General features: G+C 40.5%; 1 protein-coding gene across 2 annotated transcripts in view; it reads left to right on the top strand.

The window, feature by feature from the left end:
• The window catches only part of LOC125453778 (rho GTPase-activating protein 15-like), a 729,405-nt gene that overhangs the window by 436,842 nt on the left and 275,030 nt on the right, over window positions 1–17,533 (top strand). For both annotated transcript variants that reach the window (XM_048533693.2, XM_059647442.1), the window contains exon 10: window positions 744–866. In XM_048533693.2, the coding sequence (XP_048389650.1) occupies window positions 744–866 (123 nt within the window). The remainder of the gene's footprint in view (window positions 1–743; window positions 867–17,533) is intronic.

Genomic DNA, 17,533 nt, shown 5'->3' on the forward strand with positions numbered 1-17,533 from the left:
AGCATAACTTGAATTACATTGCACAATATTAGTACATGGATACAGAACGGCTTAATGCAGTACCTTTGTGTTTAAAGATGAACTTATCAGGCTATGTTCATATCACTACTAATTTCAAGACCTTTACATTTGGAATGGGCTCTAGTTTGAAACAAGACATTTTGCTTTACGATGCATTCTGTAAAATTGTGGATGACACCATGAACAAATCTACGAATTTAAGGGTGGCACAAGCAAGGCTACGTTCACTTAATTTCCCATTAAAGTTAGATTATAATTGGTTATAACACCCCTGGCTTTGGGAGGAAATGCAATACAACCAATGTGTCTGCTCTTAACTGCTGGAAAATAGATGTCTGAGAGCCTTGACTGTGGTTGAATGGCTTGCTGATGTCTAGCATTTGTGGTGGCCCTTAAAGAAGTTTCTGTCAGGTTTCTGAAGTGATTTAAACTAGGAGAGTCATTTCTTCCAGAGAAGGGAAAACTTTGAGGATGAGAAATGAACTACAGTCTAGGTATTTGTTGAAAGTGAATCAGGAGGATCAAGTTTCCCCAGTGTCTACTACCATTTTGGATATTTTTATTGTAGAAGCCAATCTTTGGAAATTTGAGCTATTTTATCTCACATGAGAAATTCCAGATAACGTGAAGTTTTTTTTCTTTATAAAGCTTTAATTTGTAAAGCTACTTTTCCCAGAAGTTTCTTCAATTATGTGACATCTGTTTGCTTCCTTAATCCCCAGTACTACGACTGAACCATAGCTCATCAGACACCTCTGAGAAGAAAAGAGTTAAGAGCAGACTAAAAAAATTCATATCAAGGCGACCTTCACTGAAAACGTTACAAGAGAAAGGACTTATTAAAGGTAATGTGTTTGATTCTTAAGTGCAATAGCTCTTCATTAAAATACACTGATGCACTATAACCTTTAATGTTACATGCATTGTTTATGCAGCATGAGTGCTTCACTAATGGGTAAGCCCTAGACAACTTATGTAAAAAAACAAACTTCTATGACATTTGTCTTATGGACACAATACAATTGCCTTTGTGTTTCTGGTGCTCTTTCCATTTGTGGCAATGTGTCACTACCACTAAAGGAAGGGAAGGAGACTAACTTAATGCGATATCCAGACATTGCCACATTGATTTTATTCCTTTGAAGACAGCATGTCTGTTGTGACCATCACACCATACTTCACTTTTGGGGGATGGTTGTAAACGAGTGCCGCAATGTGCTTGACTTTTATTCTTACAATTTTGGGACTCAAGTTGAAATTCCATATGATCCAGGTACATCTAGTTTCTAACATAGTTAACTCATATGGCCATGAATCTGAAGCATAAAGTGGCTCCTGATTTTGTATTAATTGCCACAAAATTAGCTATACGAACAGATGTTTAAACTAGTAGATGACAGTGTCAACAAACACATTGTTTTGTTCTGAATGATGTTCACATTCTGAGTGATTTTGCAGCTTCACATATCCAGGAAGGTGGAAGGTGTTTTACAACATTCCAAATGTACCTTTAGAGGTGATGGAAAGGTTTTGGGGAATACAGACCCGATCCACTCACTACAGAATGGTTAATATCTGATTTGTTCTAGTAGCCAGAGTATTTATTGATTTCAATGGATACCATTGCTTTCAAGTTTGTTCTGCTGTGGCTGTATACATAGATCATGCCACTCCTGTAGACTTAAGCCTACATTTTTGTCTATTCATGGATTCTATCCATCACAGGGTAATTTGATCTTTGGTTTCCTGTCCTACACTATTTGACACTGCTCTATTCTCTCCCTATCTGAGAATAACTTGCTCTCACTCTCAAGTGAACCTTATAATCACTTTGTTAACATTCTAATATTTATTATACTGTTCACAGCTCCTCTAGTTGAGAATTTCCATTCTTCTCTTCAAGTCCCGTTCACATCTTTGTTGATGTCAATGTAACATTATGCAGATCATCGTCATTAACATTAATATTATTAACATATAAAGTTCTCATAACACTACTATCTTTGATCAATAACGCCTTCCAGGCTGTTGATGTAGGGAACGCAGTGATGTAATGCCATTGAATGTGCATCCAAAAATAGTGAAGTCTGCAGCTAGGTTAGAGGCAGCCTACCCTAACCCCTAGAATTCAGAGGTTTGGTCAGAAGCAAGTGGCCCCTCCTTAGCTTGAAATTCTACTGGCAGAGTAAATGTGGAATGCCTGGCATGCCTGAGAGGAGAGTTCTGGGGTATTTGTATATGGTGCCATCTCTGGCTGACTGCCTCATGCCAGTGACTGGTGAGGAAGGGTCACCTGGAGTGAAATCAGCATCCCTTATCTGCACATTAACTTGCCGTTATTGCTGAGGTTAGGGTGATAGGGTGCTGACCTGTGCCTGTAAGGTGTAAACTGTAAGGCCTGCCTCTCTATCACAACTGTTCATAGTCTCTGTCATGCCCAAAGCAGCATGGTGCATACAGCATTGCAGCAGTTCTGCAGCATTTGCATTGTATTGTTGGGCACCTCTGACTAACTGGCCTGTTGCTCCTGTGTCTGCTTCTACACTTACGTAAATTATCGATTTGATGACACCAAGGGGTCATATCCTGCCTGGGACTGAGCAGGTACTGAGTTTCCTGCAGTCCTCCAATCAGCAGCGATCTGGAGAGTTTCTCTCTCTCAGCCAGCTGCAGAGATACAGCAGTGACCAGCAAGTGCTTCCTATTCTAACCTGGACAAAATACCCACTGAGATCTCAGCTTCTAAGTTGCTAGAGGGTGCAGGAGGCAGCTTTGCTGGCACTTCCTCTGAGGCATCTGTACTCTCTTTCTAAGAGTGAGGGGAAGGTATATCTTACAAGGTGGCCCTCTTGACCATGGCTACTGTGAATACCCCTTTGGTGCTTGCAGGAGATAGAGACGAGAATATTGGACCAAGACTTAGAAAATGTGGCATGTTAACATGAAATGCATAGTGGGCTGAAATAGGAGCATGCCACAACATGAACAATGCATTGCAAATATTTGCTAGAACATAGAGATTTCCACATCTCCACAGGAGTAATCCTGGTCTTCACTAGCAAATGAAATAGTAGGTACTGCAGATGCTAGAGAATCTGAGATAACAAGGTGTAGAGCTTCTTCTGAAGAAGCATCTAGGCCTAAAACATCAGCCTTCCTGCTCCACTGATGCTGCTTGGCCTGCTGTGTTCATCCAGCTCTACATCTTGTTATCTCTTCACTAGCAAATGTCAAGATTCATTCTCTCTTGGGGATGAGAAGCCAAATGTTTGGCATCCAACTACCCAACCTGACCCTTTCAGGCCTGTGATGGACCACTTTTCCCTGGAATGAGAGAAAGGGAGGGATTGAGTGATATGAAGATCAGTGGAATAGCTGACTGGGCTGGTGGAGGCAGGCTGAGTAAGTAGGGTGTCCCAGGTGAGTGAGTAGGCAGTGCAGACGACATACAGAATTTGTAGAAAGGAGTATTGGGTGGATACCAGTAATGGGGTATATGGATGTTGTATACCATAATGACAGTGGCAGAACATATGCCTTAGCATGTGGAGGTGCAATAGCAGAAATAGAGTGAATGTGAGGGTAGTACAGTTGGAAGTTGGTGATGCTTACCCTGATGGAATAGGGAAGGTTATTGATGTTTTTCTTACAATGCTGGGTGTTACTCCAATCCACTGAGATTATATCGGCCTGGGTGGTGACCTCACACCAAACTGGTAAATTATGCTGGTCTCAGAAGAGGGCAGCTTTCAATGAAACAATCTCATACATCAGGACCTTTGAGACCTTGTGCTTAAAACTGGCAATGGTTTCCTTTTATCTGCCATGTCTGGAGGCAAATGTCACAAATTCTGCAGAACAGCTTTAGACTACCAGCTCTTGATTTGGCGCGCAATGATCTTTAAAGTTGGCACTGGTACCAGGAACCCTGAGGTCCCAGCCATGGCAAGTACTTCCAGCAATGGTGATTGGAAGAACTAGGGCAGCAAAAGATGAGAGGGACCTTATAAAAGGCGTCGTAGAAAGTTATTGAAGCATGTTTGAGACAGTCATTCGAGAAAACTCTCCATGAAGCCTGGCAGAAGTGACACTTCTCCAAATTATGGTAAGAGTCAGCCCTATTTATTTACTAAGGTATTTAGGGTTTAACCAGCTTGGTGGAGAACTTGCAGTTAATAGTGTTCTTGAGCATCTGCTGCCCTTATCCTTTGACTGTAGAGTTTGCACATTTGGAAAATGCTTTCAGGATAGCTTTGATGAGTTATTTAGTTCATTTAGTACAAGGCACATCCTCCATGTGTTGGTGGCAAAGAGAGTGAATTTTAAAGGTGGTGGTTGGCGTGTGGATCAAGCCATTTGCTTCATCTAGGTTGGTCTCAAGGTTCTTAAATGTTGTTGAAGCTGGTCTTATCCAGGCAAAAATAGCATATTCCATCAGTTATGTTTTGTAGATGATGAATAGGTACTGAGGAGAAAGGAGGTGAGTTAATTTGCTGCAAAATGTCCTAGCCTCTAACCTTGTGTAATTCTCTAAGTGCAGTGGTGATGACCAAAGCTGATTTTATACATGTTATGATATGCGTAACTAAGATTTGGATGACCTAAATTTTACGGTCGGTAGAATGTGGGCATCCAGCCAAGAATATATTAGAATCTTCAGGTTTCAAGGTAACAGGCACGAACCAGAGTTTTAGTTGGGGAATTACTGAGTCAGAAGCAGAACTGTGCAATATTATACCTAAGGAAATTAGTGGCCTTAGTACTCTGTAAATATGCAATTAAGATCTCATCATGAGGTAAAATGACTCCAAGGTTGCAACTGTGTGGTTTAGTTGAAAACAGTTGCTTGGGAGAGGTATGGAATTGCAGTTGAATCCTCAAATATGCACTATCCCTGAATTTGCAATTTTCCCTACTTTCCCTTTCATTCACTTATCTTCTTCTAATTGAGTCCCACTGTACTGATGAACACCCATCTTTTGTTTTTAGCTCCTATATTCTCTCTTTTAAAGGTCTCCCACTTATTCAAATCAGCCATTATCAGCACTCCCCTTAAAATATAAATTGTTCAACTTCATTGATTTTACAAACTATTTCCCAATCTCCATATCTCCCTTACCCGTCCAAAATCCTTGAAAGTATATTTGAATCCAAAATTTAATCTTTTTTTTGTTCCACAATCAATGCTTGAATTCTTCAGTTGGATTTGTACCATTGCCTGACTTCTGAAACAGTTCTCAAGGTCATGCTACTCTACAGTTTTATAGATGGGTGGAACTACAATCCCTGGCTCCATCCTTATCTCTCCAATAGCTTATCTTCTGGTTCCTGAATCCCTGGTATCTTTCATGCATCTATCTTTTGTTCTTCCCTTATTTCTCATTTATGTGCTGCTGCTTGGTGACAGCATCCGAAACACCCAAAAACAACATCCATCTTCACACTGATTGTAGTCACCTGTAGTTCACCACCATCTCTGTCAACACCTCTACTGGAATGATGTTTGAGATGTGTGGTCAGTGTTCAATGACCAGAAATTTCCTCCATCTAAATACTGGAAAGTCTAAAACATTGATTTCAGTTTCAACCATTAATTCCATTCTGACCCAATTACTCCACTCCTCCCTTTGATGACTATCTGAAGTGGGACCTGATCAGTTGAAAATTTGTTCAACAATTTAACTCCATGATAAGCTTCCCATTGTGTAGCTGCATCACTGACCCACTGTCTATTTTTGTTTCTTAACTAATAGCCTGATATCTAAGCCAACCCCTCATCAGTTTGTTTTCTGGTGAAACATTTTCTGTGCCATTGTTATCCACATGTCTGAATATTTCAAAGCACTCCTGGCCAGCATTTCACATTCTACCCTTTTTAAATTTGTAGTCAGCCAATACACTACTGTCCATCACCTAATTGGCACCAATTCTTGTTCATCCATCACCACTGTGCTCATTGATTCCCCTTGAGGAAATGACATGGTGCTAAATTCTCATTTTTTGTGTACAATCTCTCACACACTCATACCTAAACCTCTGTTGTCTTGACCAAACTTGTCCTCGTTTTACAGGGACCACAAATTCCCTCCCACAGTGATCGAGAACGCCCTCAACCATGTCTCCGGCATTTCCCACAACTCATCCCTCACACCCCATCCCCGTAATAACCACCAAAAAATAATTCCCCTCATCCTCACATACCACCACCCCCCCACCGAACCTCTGGATCCAAGGCATCATCCTCGGACACTTCAGCCATCTGCAATCCGACCCCACCACCAAAGAAATTTTTCCCTTCCCACCCTTGTCTGCTTTCCAGAGTGACCACTCCCTCAGTGACTCCCTTGTCCACTCCACACTCCCCTCCAGCCCCACCACACCCGGCACTTTTCCCTGCAACCGCAGGAAGTGCTACAACTGCCCCCACATCTCCTCCCTCACCCCCATCCCAGGCCCCAAGAAGACTTTTCACATCAAGCAGAAGTTCACCTGCACATCTGCTAATGTGGTGTACTGCATCCACTGTTCCCGTTGTGGCCTCCTCTACATCGGGGAAGCCAAGCAGAGGCTTGGGGATCTCTCAAATTGTGAACCATTTCAACTCCCCCTTCCATTTCTCAGAGGACATGTCCATCCTGGGCCTCCTGCAGTGCCACAATGATGCCACCCGAAGGTTTTATAGATGGCTGCAAGAACAGCAACTCTGCTTGGGAACCCTGCAGCCCAATGGCATCAATGTGGATTTTACAAGCTTCAAAATCTCCCCTCCCCCTACTGCATCCCAAAACCACCCCAGCTCGTCCCCACCTCCCTAACTTGTTCTTCCTCTCACCTATCCCTTCCTCCCACCTTAAGCCGCACCCCAATTTCCTACTTGCTAACCTCATCCTGCCCCCTTGACCTGCTTGTCCACCCTGGACTGACCTATCCCCTCCCTACAACTCCACCTATACTCACCTTTACTGGCTCCATCCCCACCTCTTTAACTTGTCTGTCTCCTCTCCACCTATCTTCTCCTCTATTCATCTTTGATCTGCCTCCCCCTCTCTCCCTATTTATTTCAGAACCCTCTTCCCCTCCCCCATTTCTGATGAAGGTTTTCAGGCCCGAAATGTCAGCTTTTTTGGTCCTAAGATGCTGCTTGGCCTGCTGTTCATCCAACTCCACGCCTTGTTATCTCGAATTCTCCAGCATCTGCAGTCCCTATGATCTCTTAATTCTGTAAACTGTCTTTGTTCTCTAATTTTGGCTTCTTGGTGTTATCTCTGTAATCGCTCCACTGTGGTTTGCATGCATTCAGCTGCAAAGAGCTAAACTGTGAAAATCTCTTTATAAAATGCTTTACTTTCAAGTTTTTCCCGTCTTTAAGGTAGCCATTAAAATTTATTTCTTTGACCAATCCTTTGGTTGCCTGCCCAGATATTACCTCATGCAACTAAACAGCAACTTTTCTTTCAAAATACTTTTGTGAATTAACACAGGATGTTTTGTTGTGTTAAAGGCACAATTTGAAGACTAGTTGTTATTGTAAGGGACAAGGTTGATAGTCAGTAAGTTTGTAATCATATAGGCCAAAGCTACAATCACCTCCAAACTTATTCTGATAAGTGGCCTGATGGCTGACTGCTCTGTAAAATATCATACTGTGTCACTGCATTAAATGTTCTCATTGTTGATACCATTAGTCTTGTTAACCCTTTGCCTGTGTCTCGAGCTGGTCATCTGGCCATAGCTTGCTTCTTGAAGGTGCACAAATATGCCTCTTGCTACTTTTTTGGACACAGATTATAAACATTTCACCAGGACAGGATTGGGATATTGTGCTTAATGATCAACCATATTGAATGGCGGAGTTGATTCGAAGGGTAGAATGGCCTACTTCTGCTCCTGTCTTCACTCTTGTTCTATGATTACGTTTATGATGTAATTTACTTAATATTATTCGATTGACTGAAATAATAGGGTCTAAAATTTTCCCAGATTCCTACAATCAAATGCCATATGTTTCCAAACAGATTTCCTCATTAAATTAGATGTTAATTAAAATGGAGTAGTCAGTTAGAATTAGGAGAATAGTTTGTTGAATGTACAAGGAATAGAGTCACAAATTTAAAGTTTTGGCTGGCGGTGCAAGGGGATTCTTGAATAACAAGACAACTAGAAGGAGGAGTGGGCAATTCAGCCTCTCACCTACGCTCCACCCATTTAATACAGACGTGGCATATCACATCTTGCTTTCAATTCCACTTTCCTGTTTCCTCCTTGTAACTCTTTAAACTGTTATTAATTAAAAATCTTCTTAACTCATATTTAATTTTTTTTCACTATCCCTATGTCTGTTGCACTCTAGGATAGTGATATAATTCTTCCTTAGCTCCGTTTTAAATCTTCCATGATTTGAGGTAAAATTATGATCTCTTATTCTAAACTGCCCCACAAGGGGAATCGTCCACTCTACGTCTACTTTATCGATCTCCTTTTGACTCGTATATACCTCAATTAGACCCTGTCATCCTTCTAAACCCCAATGTGTACAGGCCTCAACCGCTCAGTCCCCCCTTATAAGACAAGTCTTTCGGCCTTGGATTATGGAGGCCCATAAAACAGATGAATGAGATGGAACAAAAACAGAAATTATTGAAGAAACTCAGTAGGTCTGTCAGCATCTGTGAAGAGATAGAAGAGTTAGTAATTCCTGCTCTTAGTTCTTATGTTCTTATCATATCTGATTCCAACTCCAAAAGGACCCCTGTAGAAGGGGGAGGGAAATTCAAGATGAATATTACATTCTGCTCTGTTATATAGCAAGTCGATACATCAGAGAGAAAAAAAAAGAACAAGGCAGCTAGTAATTTATTCTTTATTCATTGGATAAGGGTGTTTCTGGCTAGGCAACACTTATTGCCCAGAGCGCAGTTCAAAGTCAATCACATTGCTGTGGGTCTGGAGTCACATGTAGGCCTGACCAGGTAAGGATGGCAGTTTCCCTTCCCTGAAAGGCATTCGTGAACCAAATGGGTTTTCCCTGACAATTGATTTCATGGTCATCATTAGATTTTTAATTCCAGATATATTTCATTAAATTCAAATTCCACCATCTGCCGTGGTGAGATTCGAACCTGTGTCCAGAACCTTATCTGGGCCTCTGGATTAACAGTCTAGTGATAATATCACTAGGCCAAATTGTTGCTTACAACCTACTTACGTTATAATTTCAGTTTACATTTTAATATTTTAGGGTAGTGATATTAAGAAAGTGATTCCAGATGCTTGTGTATCTTCATTACTTGTATGTTTGTAAACTATAAACTTAATTGGTCCATTGGAAGTAGACGTTTGCCTCAGTCTGGTGGTATGATTGTGGTCTGGATGATCAAAATTTGTGGACCGTTTTGGTTGAATTTTGGAGCTATTCCTTTTCAAAGGAGCACCTACATTTATTTTTCCTGACAAGTTATAATTCAAAACTCTATTCCCTTGAGCACAGAACACATTATCTGAGCTTCTGACTCTTCTTTCCAGTCAGGAGAGAGGATATTATCAAACGCATCCCTAGCCTTTTGAAGCATATAATTTGTATGACCATTCCTGATCTGAATTGATTTGGCTGCATCTGTAGCTGGGTCCCAGTACATGCATTAACTTGGATTTTTAGGAAAACTCATTCTGATCTGTCATATAACATAATGCTTCTGAAAAAAGTTCATGTTTAAGTTTCATTAAGCTCCACCAAATCTGATTACATTACACAGTTTTTGGGTGGAGAATTGGGCAGACTAGCACAAAGTCTCAAAGGAGATGAACGAGCCATCTTTGTCTCCTGTGATAATGGGAACTGCAGATGCTGGAGAATCCAAGATAATAAAATGTGAGGCTGGATGAACACAGCAGGCGCAGCAGCATCTCAGGAGCACAAAAGCTGACGTTTCGGGCCTAGACCCTTCATCAGAGAGGGGGATGGGGTGAGGGTTCCGGAATAAATAGGGAGAGAGGGGGAGGCGGACCGAAGATGGAGAGAAAAGAAGATAGGTGGAGAGGAGATTATAGGTGGGGAGGTAGGGAGGGGATAGGTCAGCCCAGGGAAGACGGACAGGTCAAGGAGGTGGGATGAGGTTAGTAGGTAGGAAATGGAGGTGCGGCTTGAGATGGGAGGAAGGAATGGTCGAGAGGAAGAATAGGTTAGGGAGGCAGAGACAGGCTGGGCTGGTTTTGGGATGCGGTGGGGGAAGGGGAGATTTTGAAGCTGGTGAAGTCCACATTGATACCATTGGGCTGCAGGGTTCCCAAGCGGAATATGAGTTGCTGTTCCTGCAAGCTTCGGGTGGCATCATTGTGGCACTGCAGGAGGCCCATGATGGACATGTCATCTAACGAATGGGAGGGGGAGTGGAAATGGTTTGCGACTGGGAGGTGCAGTTGTTTATTGCGAACCGAGCGGAGGTGTTCTGCAAAGCGGTCCCCAAGGCTTGTTCATCCAGCCTCACATTTTATTATCTTTGTCTCCTGTTGGTCTTAAGGACTAATGCTTAACTAATCAATGTAACTTGGAGCTATTACTATCATGCAATCAACTGACTCTCGTTATGTGAGACACTACCTCTTGTTAACACACACTGGTTCTCTATCCTTTACTTGAACAAGCCCTTACACTCAGCATAGAAAGAAGGATTGGGGCTCCTGTTGCAGTGGTAATGCCCCTACCTCAGGGCCAGGAGGCCTGGGTTCAAGTCCAACCTGCTCAGGAAGTGTGTAATAACATCTCTGAACAGGTTGATTAGAAAACTGAGTGAGTAATAACTAAAGATTCTTGTATTACAGTAGCACACTCGTTGCCTCTGAGTGTGGAAAACCAAACTTCAAGTCCCACTAGAACGTACCATTACATGTCTGAACAAATAGTTTGAGAAGATCTAAAACCGAGATTATCTGTCTTTGTAATGTTGATGGATTGCTGAATTTGCCTGGTTTCAGGAGCCACAAGAGTAGAAGAGAGGACAGTGGGCTCCTGTGTGTCCTAGTATTGTCCTGAGTTCAAGTCCATTCTGCTCCAGGGTTGTGTAATAATGTCTAAACAAGTTGATTCAAACTATCAACGAAATAGGATTGATGGCAGCATTGTAGCCCCACTACAGGCTCTCAGTGATTGATAGCCCAGTGTACTATACAATATTATCTATCAATTACATTTAGTTTCATGAAAACATATTTTATTGGGAATAGATTGTTAAATCTTTGTCTCTACATTAATCATGTAAAACATTTGCGTGGAGCCTTCCCACTCCTTATTTAGTAGCAGGACTGTGGGAAATGTGATAAATTTCACATTTGTTTTGAAATCTGAATACATCTGAAATGCACATCTGAAAAGGAAAAAAAAGATATGATCAGGTTTTGGGTGCAAACTCTTTGCCAGAATCAGGAAATTGAAAGATAGCAAACCAGTTCAGAGTGTTGATCAAAACCAAAAGAAGGTGAGAAACATTGAAAACAAGTCCTTGTTTAGCTTGCAAAATAGTTTCAGTAACTCGCAATCAAAAAAGATTTATATTGATATAGCACTTTTTATGACCATCAGACATTTCAAAGATTTTTACAGCCAGTGAGGTACTGCTTAAAATTAAGTCACTACTGGAATGAATTAACTTGCACTCAGCAAACTCTAACAGACAGCAAGAATGGCAAAATAAACATTTTTTGTTGTTTTGCAATGTTGATTGATGGAGAAATGTTAGCTCGAATGCCAGAACAGCCGCTGCTTCTCGAATTAGAGCCTCGGGAATGTCTACATCCTTTCAACAAAGAGCTTGATTCAACATCTCATCGAAATGACAGTCCTTCCGACAGTGCAGTGCTCCAAGAGTGCTGCATCAGAACATCATCCTTGATGTTTCTGCTCAAGACCCTGGTGTGAGACTCAAACCTTGAACAATGAGATTCAGAACCATGCCTGATACACCGAAACCTTCAAACAGGTGAATAGAAAAAGATGTTAGTTGATAAGTATGTAAAGGTCACCTCAGACAATGAAGAGCAACAGGTGAGTGATAGTAAGGCAGTTAAAGCAACTGAAGGCAAGAAAAAGACAAATAAAAGTGAGGAAACTGCTCCAATCAAAAGGAGAAAGAAGTGGAAGGATTACAGGGAAAACTGAAGAAAACTGTTGTTTGAGATACAGTCTGAAATTGCTAAACTCCAATGTGTAGACCATTCGCAGCCTGCAATAAGCAACTGTGTTTTTTTTCCAAGATTGATTAGTGAATATTGCATAATCTTCTAGCATTTTCTCAAAGTGCAACACATTAAAGAATATTCGGGCTATGTTAAACAAATTGAGACATGTTAACAGATAAACTCTGACTCAATCTTTGACAATCTACACAGGTGTGAATATTTTAACCTTATTTCACAAATAGCTTCAAAATTACTTTTTGTCCAGTAGCGTATCTAATACATCAAGATCAGTTTTATGAGTTCAAAATCATTACCTCTTTGTTCTCTGAATATAATTTAAATGTAAAACTGACAGTGAGTAGATTATGGTAATAAAATTTCCTGATCTTCTGAAATTATCTGAATGCTTTATTAAAGAAATACAAATGAAAGCAATCTATGTTTATTTTTATAGATTTGAATATTGCCCTATAAAGGCCCACCAATGTGAAAACTCTGTCCTTAGAAATCTGGTTATAAATGCTATTATAGTAAAAAATAATCTGTTGCCAATCTGGTCCGCAGTAGCTTGTGAATGATGTCAGGTGACATTTATGTACAGCTATTAGTGACAGGTCAGATAGCATCTCTGCATGGTAAGATATATTAGCGTAAAATCTGAGATGATTTAGTTTAGTTTGTCCATGGTTTTGTATTAATGCTATAACCATATCAATCATCTCATCCTCCCCTAATGAATAACAGCCACAAAATAAACTGCTGCAGGATTATTTCCCTTAAAATGCCTGTTGATTTTCCATACTCAAATATTGACTAACTGTCTGCGCTTGATGTATGATTTACTGGGTCTTTGCAGCCTACTGTTAGTCCTTAAATATGAATTTCACTTTTTCAGCCAATTCAGAATAACTGCACATTTCATGATATATTAAAATTGACTGCTTAAATGGACTCAGTGTGGGAGTTTCATTGGGTTTAAATTGATAACAGCTGGGCAGCCAAACAGATTAAGCTTATATGAACTAAGAATAAAACCTGCTCTCTCTGCAAACAGCATTCTGTGCCATAAAAAGATGAAGAGTAACAATGGAATGAAACTAGGATTGAGAGTTTTTTTTCATTAATTGGGAACACTAATTGATTAATTAGGATATAAGATGATGAGGTTACATGCAAGTGTGTTGAAGAAATAATTCTGTCACTGAGATTTTCTTGAGTAGATAAGGGTTTTGCAAGGCCTCTGCTATCCCGTTCAATCTAGAATCTCTATCTTTTCTCCATGTTAGCCTTTCATATCATTGTGTACTCCTGATTTGTGTATCCTTTCCAGTTCCTCCTTATCAACAAATAAATGTTGCCACTTTTTCCCTTCCTCATCTCTTTCCAGTTTTGAACTATGCTCTACCCAATAGTTTCATAATCCAATTTGATAAACCATGATGTTGGACTGGAGTGGACCATGTCAGAAGTCAGGTATCGTCCAACAGGTTTATTGGAAATCAAAAGCTTTCGGTACCTCACCTGATGTAGGAGCAGTGCTATGGAAGCCTGTGATTTCTAATAAACCTATTGGACTGTAACCTGATGGCATGCGATTTCTGTCTCAGTTTGTTAAGAATTACTGAATTTTGTGCAAAACGCCATGAAGAAAATTAATCCCAAAACAGGCCCAGCCTCTCTTCAACAAGTCTGTTAGCATCAGTAACTCTTCTGTGAACAATACTTTCAAGCACATTGTGTGAAGTCTTCAATTAAGTCTATTATATTAAGCCCTCAAATGGACTAGACTACATTTTTTGCAGCCTGGGAAATCCTAAGCATGTCGTGGAGGAAAGGACAAAGATGGTGCTGATGGACACCAGTTCTCTGTAAATCTCCACAGTTCTGAAAAGTGTATAGCATTATTTCTCTCACTTAGTCAATCAACAGGCATTTAAAAACTAGTTTCCATTATTATTTTCCCTTTCAAATATTTACTGAATTCTTGGTTGAAAGTTATTATCAAGTCTGCTTTCACCATTTTTTTAACATTCTAGATCATAAGAACAACTCTGTCAGAAGTAAGATCCTCTTCAATTCAGCTGTGATTCTTTGCCATGAGTTCTTTCCTGCCTTTTTCAGTTTTGCTGGAGTAACGTATGATGGATCATTGCCATCATTTCTCAACTGTTAAGCAGATTGAGACCTTAGCAATCACCTTTAACATTCAACTAGTGTTTCAATCAGTATAGCATATATGTGTATGTGTATATGTATATGTATGTGTATTTCAGCTTCTAATGTGAAGTTCCAGCAAACTGACCATATAGTTCTAAATAAAGTATTGCAGTTCACTTTTTGTGTTCTGTGCATATTATGAGATCGCTGGTAAATTTATGGAAGACCTGTAATTCACCCTATGCAGAGCAGATCTTGAAAGAAAAGCCATCAGCTAACCATATACTTAAATGACAAGTAATTCTACTAAAATTTTAAAATCTTTAATGTTCATCTTGAGCTTTATAGTCTAAATTACATTGCTGCACTCTCATAAAATGAACTGTATCACTAATTGATATAATAAGTTAAAAAATAATGTGAGCAGCCTGGCGAATTTCAGCTTCTGATATCATTAACAGAATATTCTGTTGCCATTGAGAGAGCAGATTAAGGTGGAACTTTGTCCTGGCAACCTTTCAACACTTGAAAGTATTGCCATTATCCCAAAACACTGTAAAGGAGGCAAATCTTCACCGCCATTATATGTATTATTATCTAGCTGTGTGAGTCAATTGTTCATTATATAAAGCAACATCTAATTTTCATCCTTTAGTAGCACAGTGGTATTATTTTGGGCTGTGCACTAGAAGGTTGTACGTTCAATTCATTTACAATCCCGACTTAGAATTATGTTGCCATTCCTTCAGTATTGTCGGGTCAGAAAACTATATTTCCCTCCCTAATGGTATCATTGGTCTACCTACAGCACATGATCTGAGACAATTCAAGATGGCCTCTGTAACAATGTCTATGATATTCATGTAAGCTGTCACATGATGTTAAATGGAATAATCAATGCCTTACGATCTACAAAAAGACATTTCTACTTAAACTAAGAATGACTTTTCTCTAACATACACAATAAAGAACAGTACAACACAGGAACTTGCCTGTCACGTCTTTAAACTTACCTCCTTTTACCTGAAACTCTTGTCCCCTGGCAATTAACATTTCTACCTTGGGTAAAAGACTCCAATTATCCATTCAATATATATTTCTCATAATTTTGTAGACGTCTGTCAGGTCACCCGTCATCCCGTAATGTTCAAATAAAAACAAGCTGGTTTGTCTTCATAGCTAATACGCCCTAAACCAGCCAAAATCCTGGTAATCGTTTCTGTACCCTCTCCGAAGCATCCACATCCTCCTGCTAGTGTGGCAACCAGAAATGTACATAACATTCCAGCGTGGCCTGACTACAGTTCTATACAGCAACATGATTTGCCGACTTTTATACTGCATTCTCTGACTGTTGAAGGCAAGCATGCCAGATGCCTTCTCGACAGATCCATCTGTATGTTGATGCTACCAACAGTACTGCCATTTACTGTATACTTCCTCCTGCATTAAATCTCCCAAAATACTTCACCTCGAGTTTGTCTGGATTAAACTCCACCAGTCATTTCTCTGTCCAAGTCTTCTGCCTATCTTTCTCCTGATGTATCCTCCTCACTAGCCACAGATCTCCCAAACTGAGTTGTCTGCAAACTTACAAATCAGGTGACCTGCACTCTCTTCCAAATCATATAGGGGTCCCATCACTGATCCCTGAAGAATACCATTCATCACAGATCGCCAGTCTGAAAAATGCTCCACTGCCTGTCTTGTAGGACTAAGCCAGTCCTGTATCCATCTGACATGGATCCCATGTGACTTTGTCTTTTCTATCAGCCCACTATTAGGAAGGCCTTTTGATAAGACCACCTAAAATCCCACATAGATAACAATCCACCATCCTGTCCTCATCAATCATCTTTGCCACTTGCTCAAAAACACTCAATCAAGCTTGTGAGATGCAAACTTCCCTGCACAAAGCCATGCTGCCTATCACCGATAAGACCATATGTTTCCAAATATGTATAAATCCTATCACTAAGAATCTTCTCCAATAATTTTCCTACCGCCGACATAAGGCTTACTGCCCTATAATTTCCTGGATCATCCCTGTTGCTCTTCTTAAACAAACACATGTCCCATTTTTCTTTTGAAATAGGCTGTCAATTCCTCTTGCTATTCAAGGCCCAAAAAGCCTTGCCATCCTTATTCATCATTTTCACAGGAACATGTTGGTTCCAAACTATATAACCAACTGGTCTTTAAAACATTCCCACATACCAGATGTGAATTTATCCCCAAATAACTGCACCCCCCCAATCTATATTCCCCAATTACTGCCTAATATTGTGCACCTCAATATCATAATATTGTGATAGTTAGTCTTCCACAGTGTAACACTTTCATGTAGTGACTACTCTTATACTTATCCGTAAGCAACTTAAAATTTACAGAATTATGTTGCAGAGGTGCTGGTGTTGGACTGGACTGGACAAGGTCAGAAGGCACTTGATACCAGGTTATAGTCCAACAGGCTTATTTGAAAACACAAGCTTTCACAGTCTTCATGTAATGAAGGAGCAGTGCTCCGAAAGCTTGTGATTTCAAATAAACCTGTTGGACTATAATATGTGACTTCTGACCTTACAGAATTATGGTCACTGTTCCCCCAAACTGCCCCCTAACTGAAACTTTGCTCACCTGGCCAGGCTGAATCCCCAATACCAGGGTCTAATTTGGCCCCTTCCCCAGTTAGACTATTTACATAGTTTCAAAGAAAGCTCCTGGATGCACCAAACTTATCCCTCTCACCCTGGCACTCAATGAGTCCCGGGCAATACAGGGGAAGGTAAAATCACCCGCTACACTAGATTAATCCCCCTCTGCCCAAGTGGCACTAGCAAATCTCCCAGCCAGAATATCGGTGTCCCTCCAGATCAGGTGCAACCTGTCCTTTTTGTACAGGTACCACCTTCCCTGGAAGACATTCAAGTGATCCAAAAACAAAGTTGCTGGAAAAATTCAGCAGATCTGGCAGCATCTGTGGAGGAGGAAACAGAGTTAACATTCCAGGTCCGGTGACCCTTCCTCAGGTCACTGGACCCCAAAACATTAATTCTGTTTTCTTCTCCACAGACCTGCTGAGCTTTTCCAGCAACTTTGCTTTTGTTCCTGATTTACAGCATCTGCAGTTCTTTTGGTTTTTATTCCAATGATCGACATAGCTGAAGCCCTCCCTCTTACACTA

Source organism: Stegostoma tigrinum, chromosome 7 (assembly GCF_030684315.1).
Source record: "Stegostoma tigrinum isolate sSteTig4 chromosome 7, sSteTig4.hap1, whole genome shotgun sequence".
NCBI classification, from domain to species: Eukaryota; Metazoa; Chordata; class Chondrichthyes; order Orectolobiformes; family Stegostomatidae; genus Stegostoma; species Stegostoma tigrinum.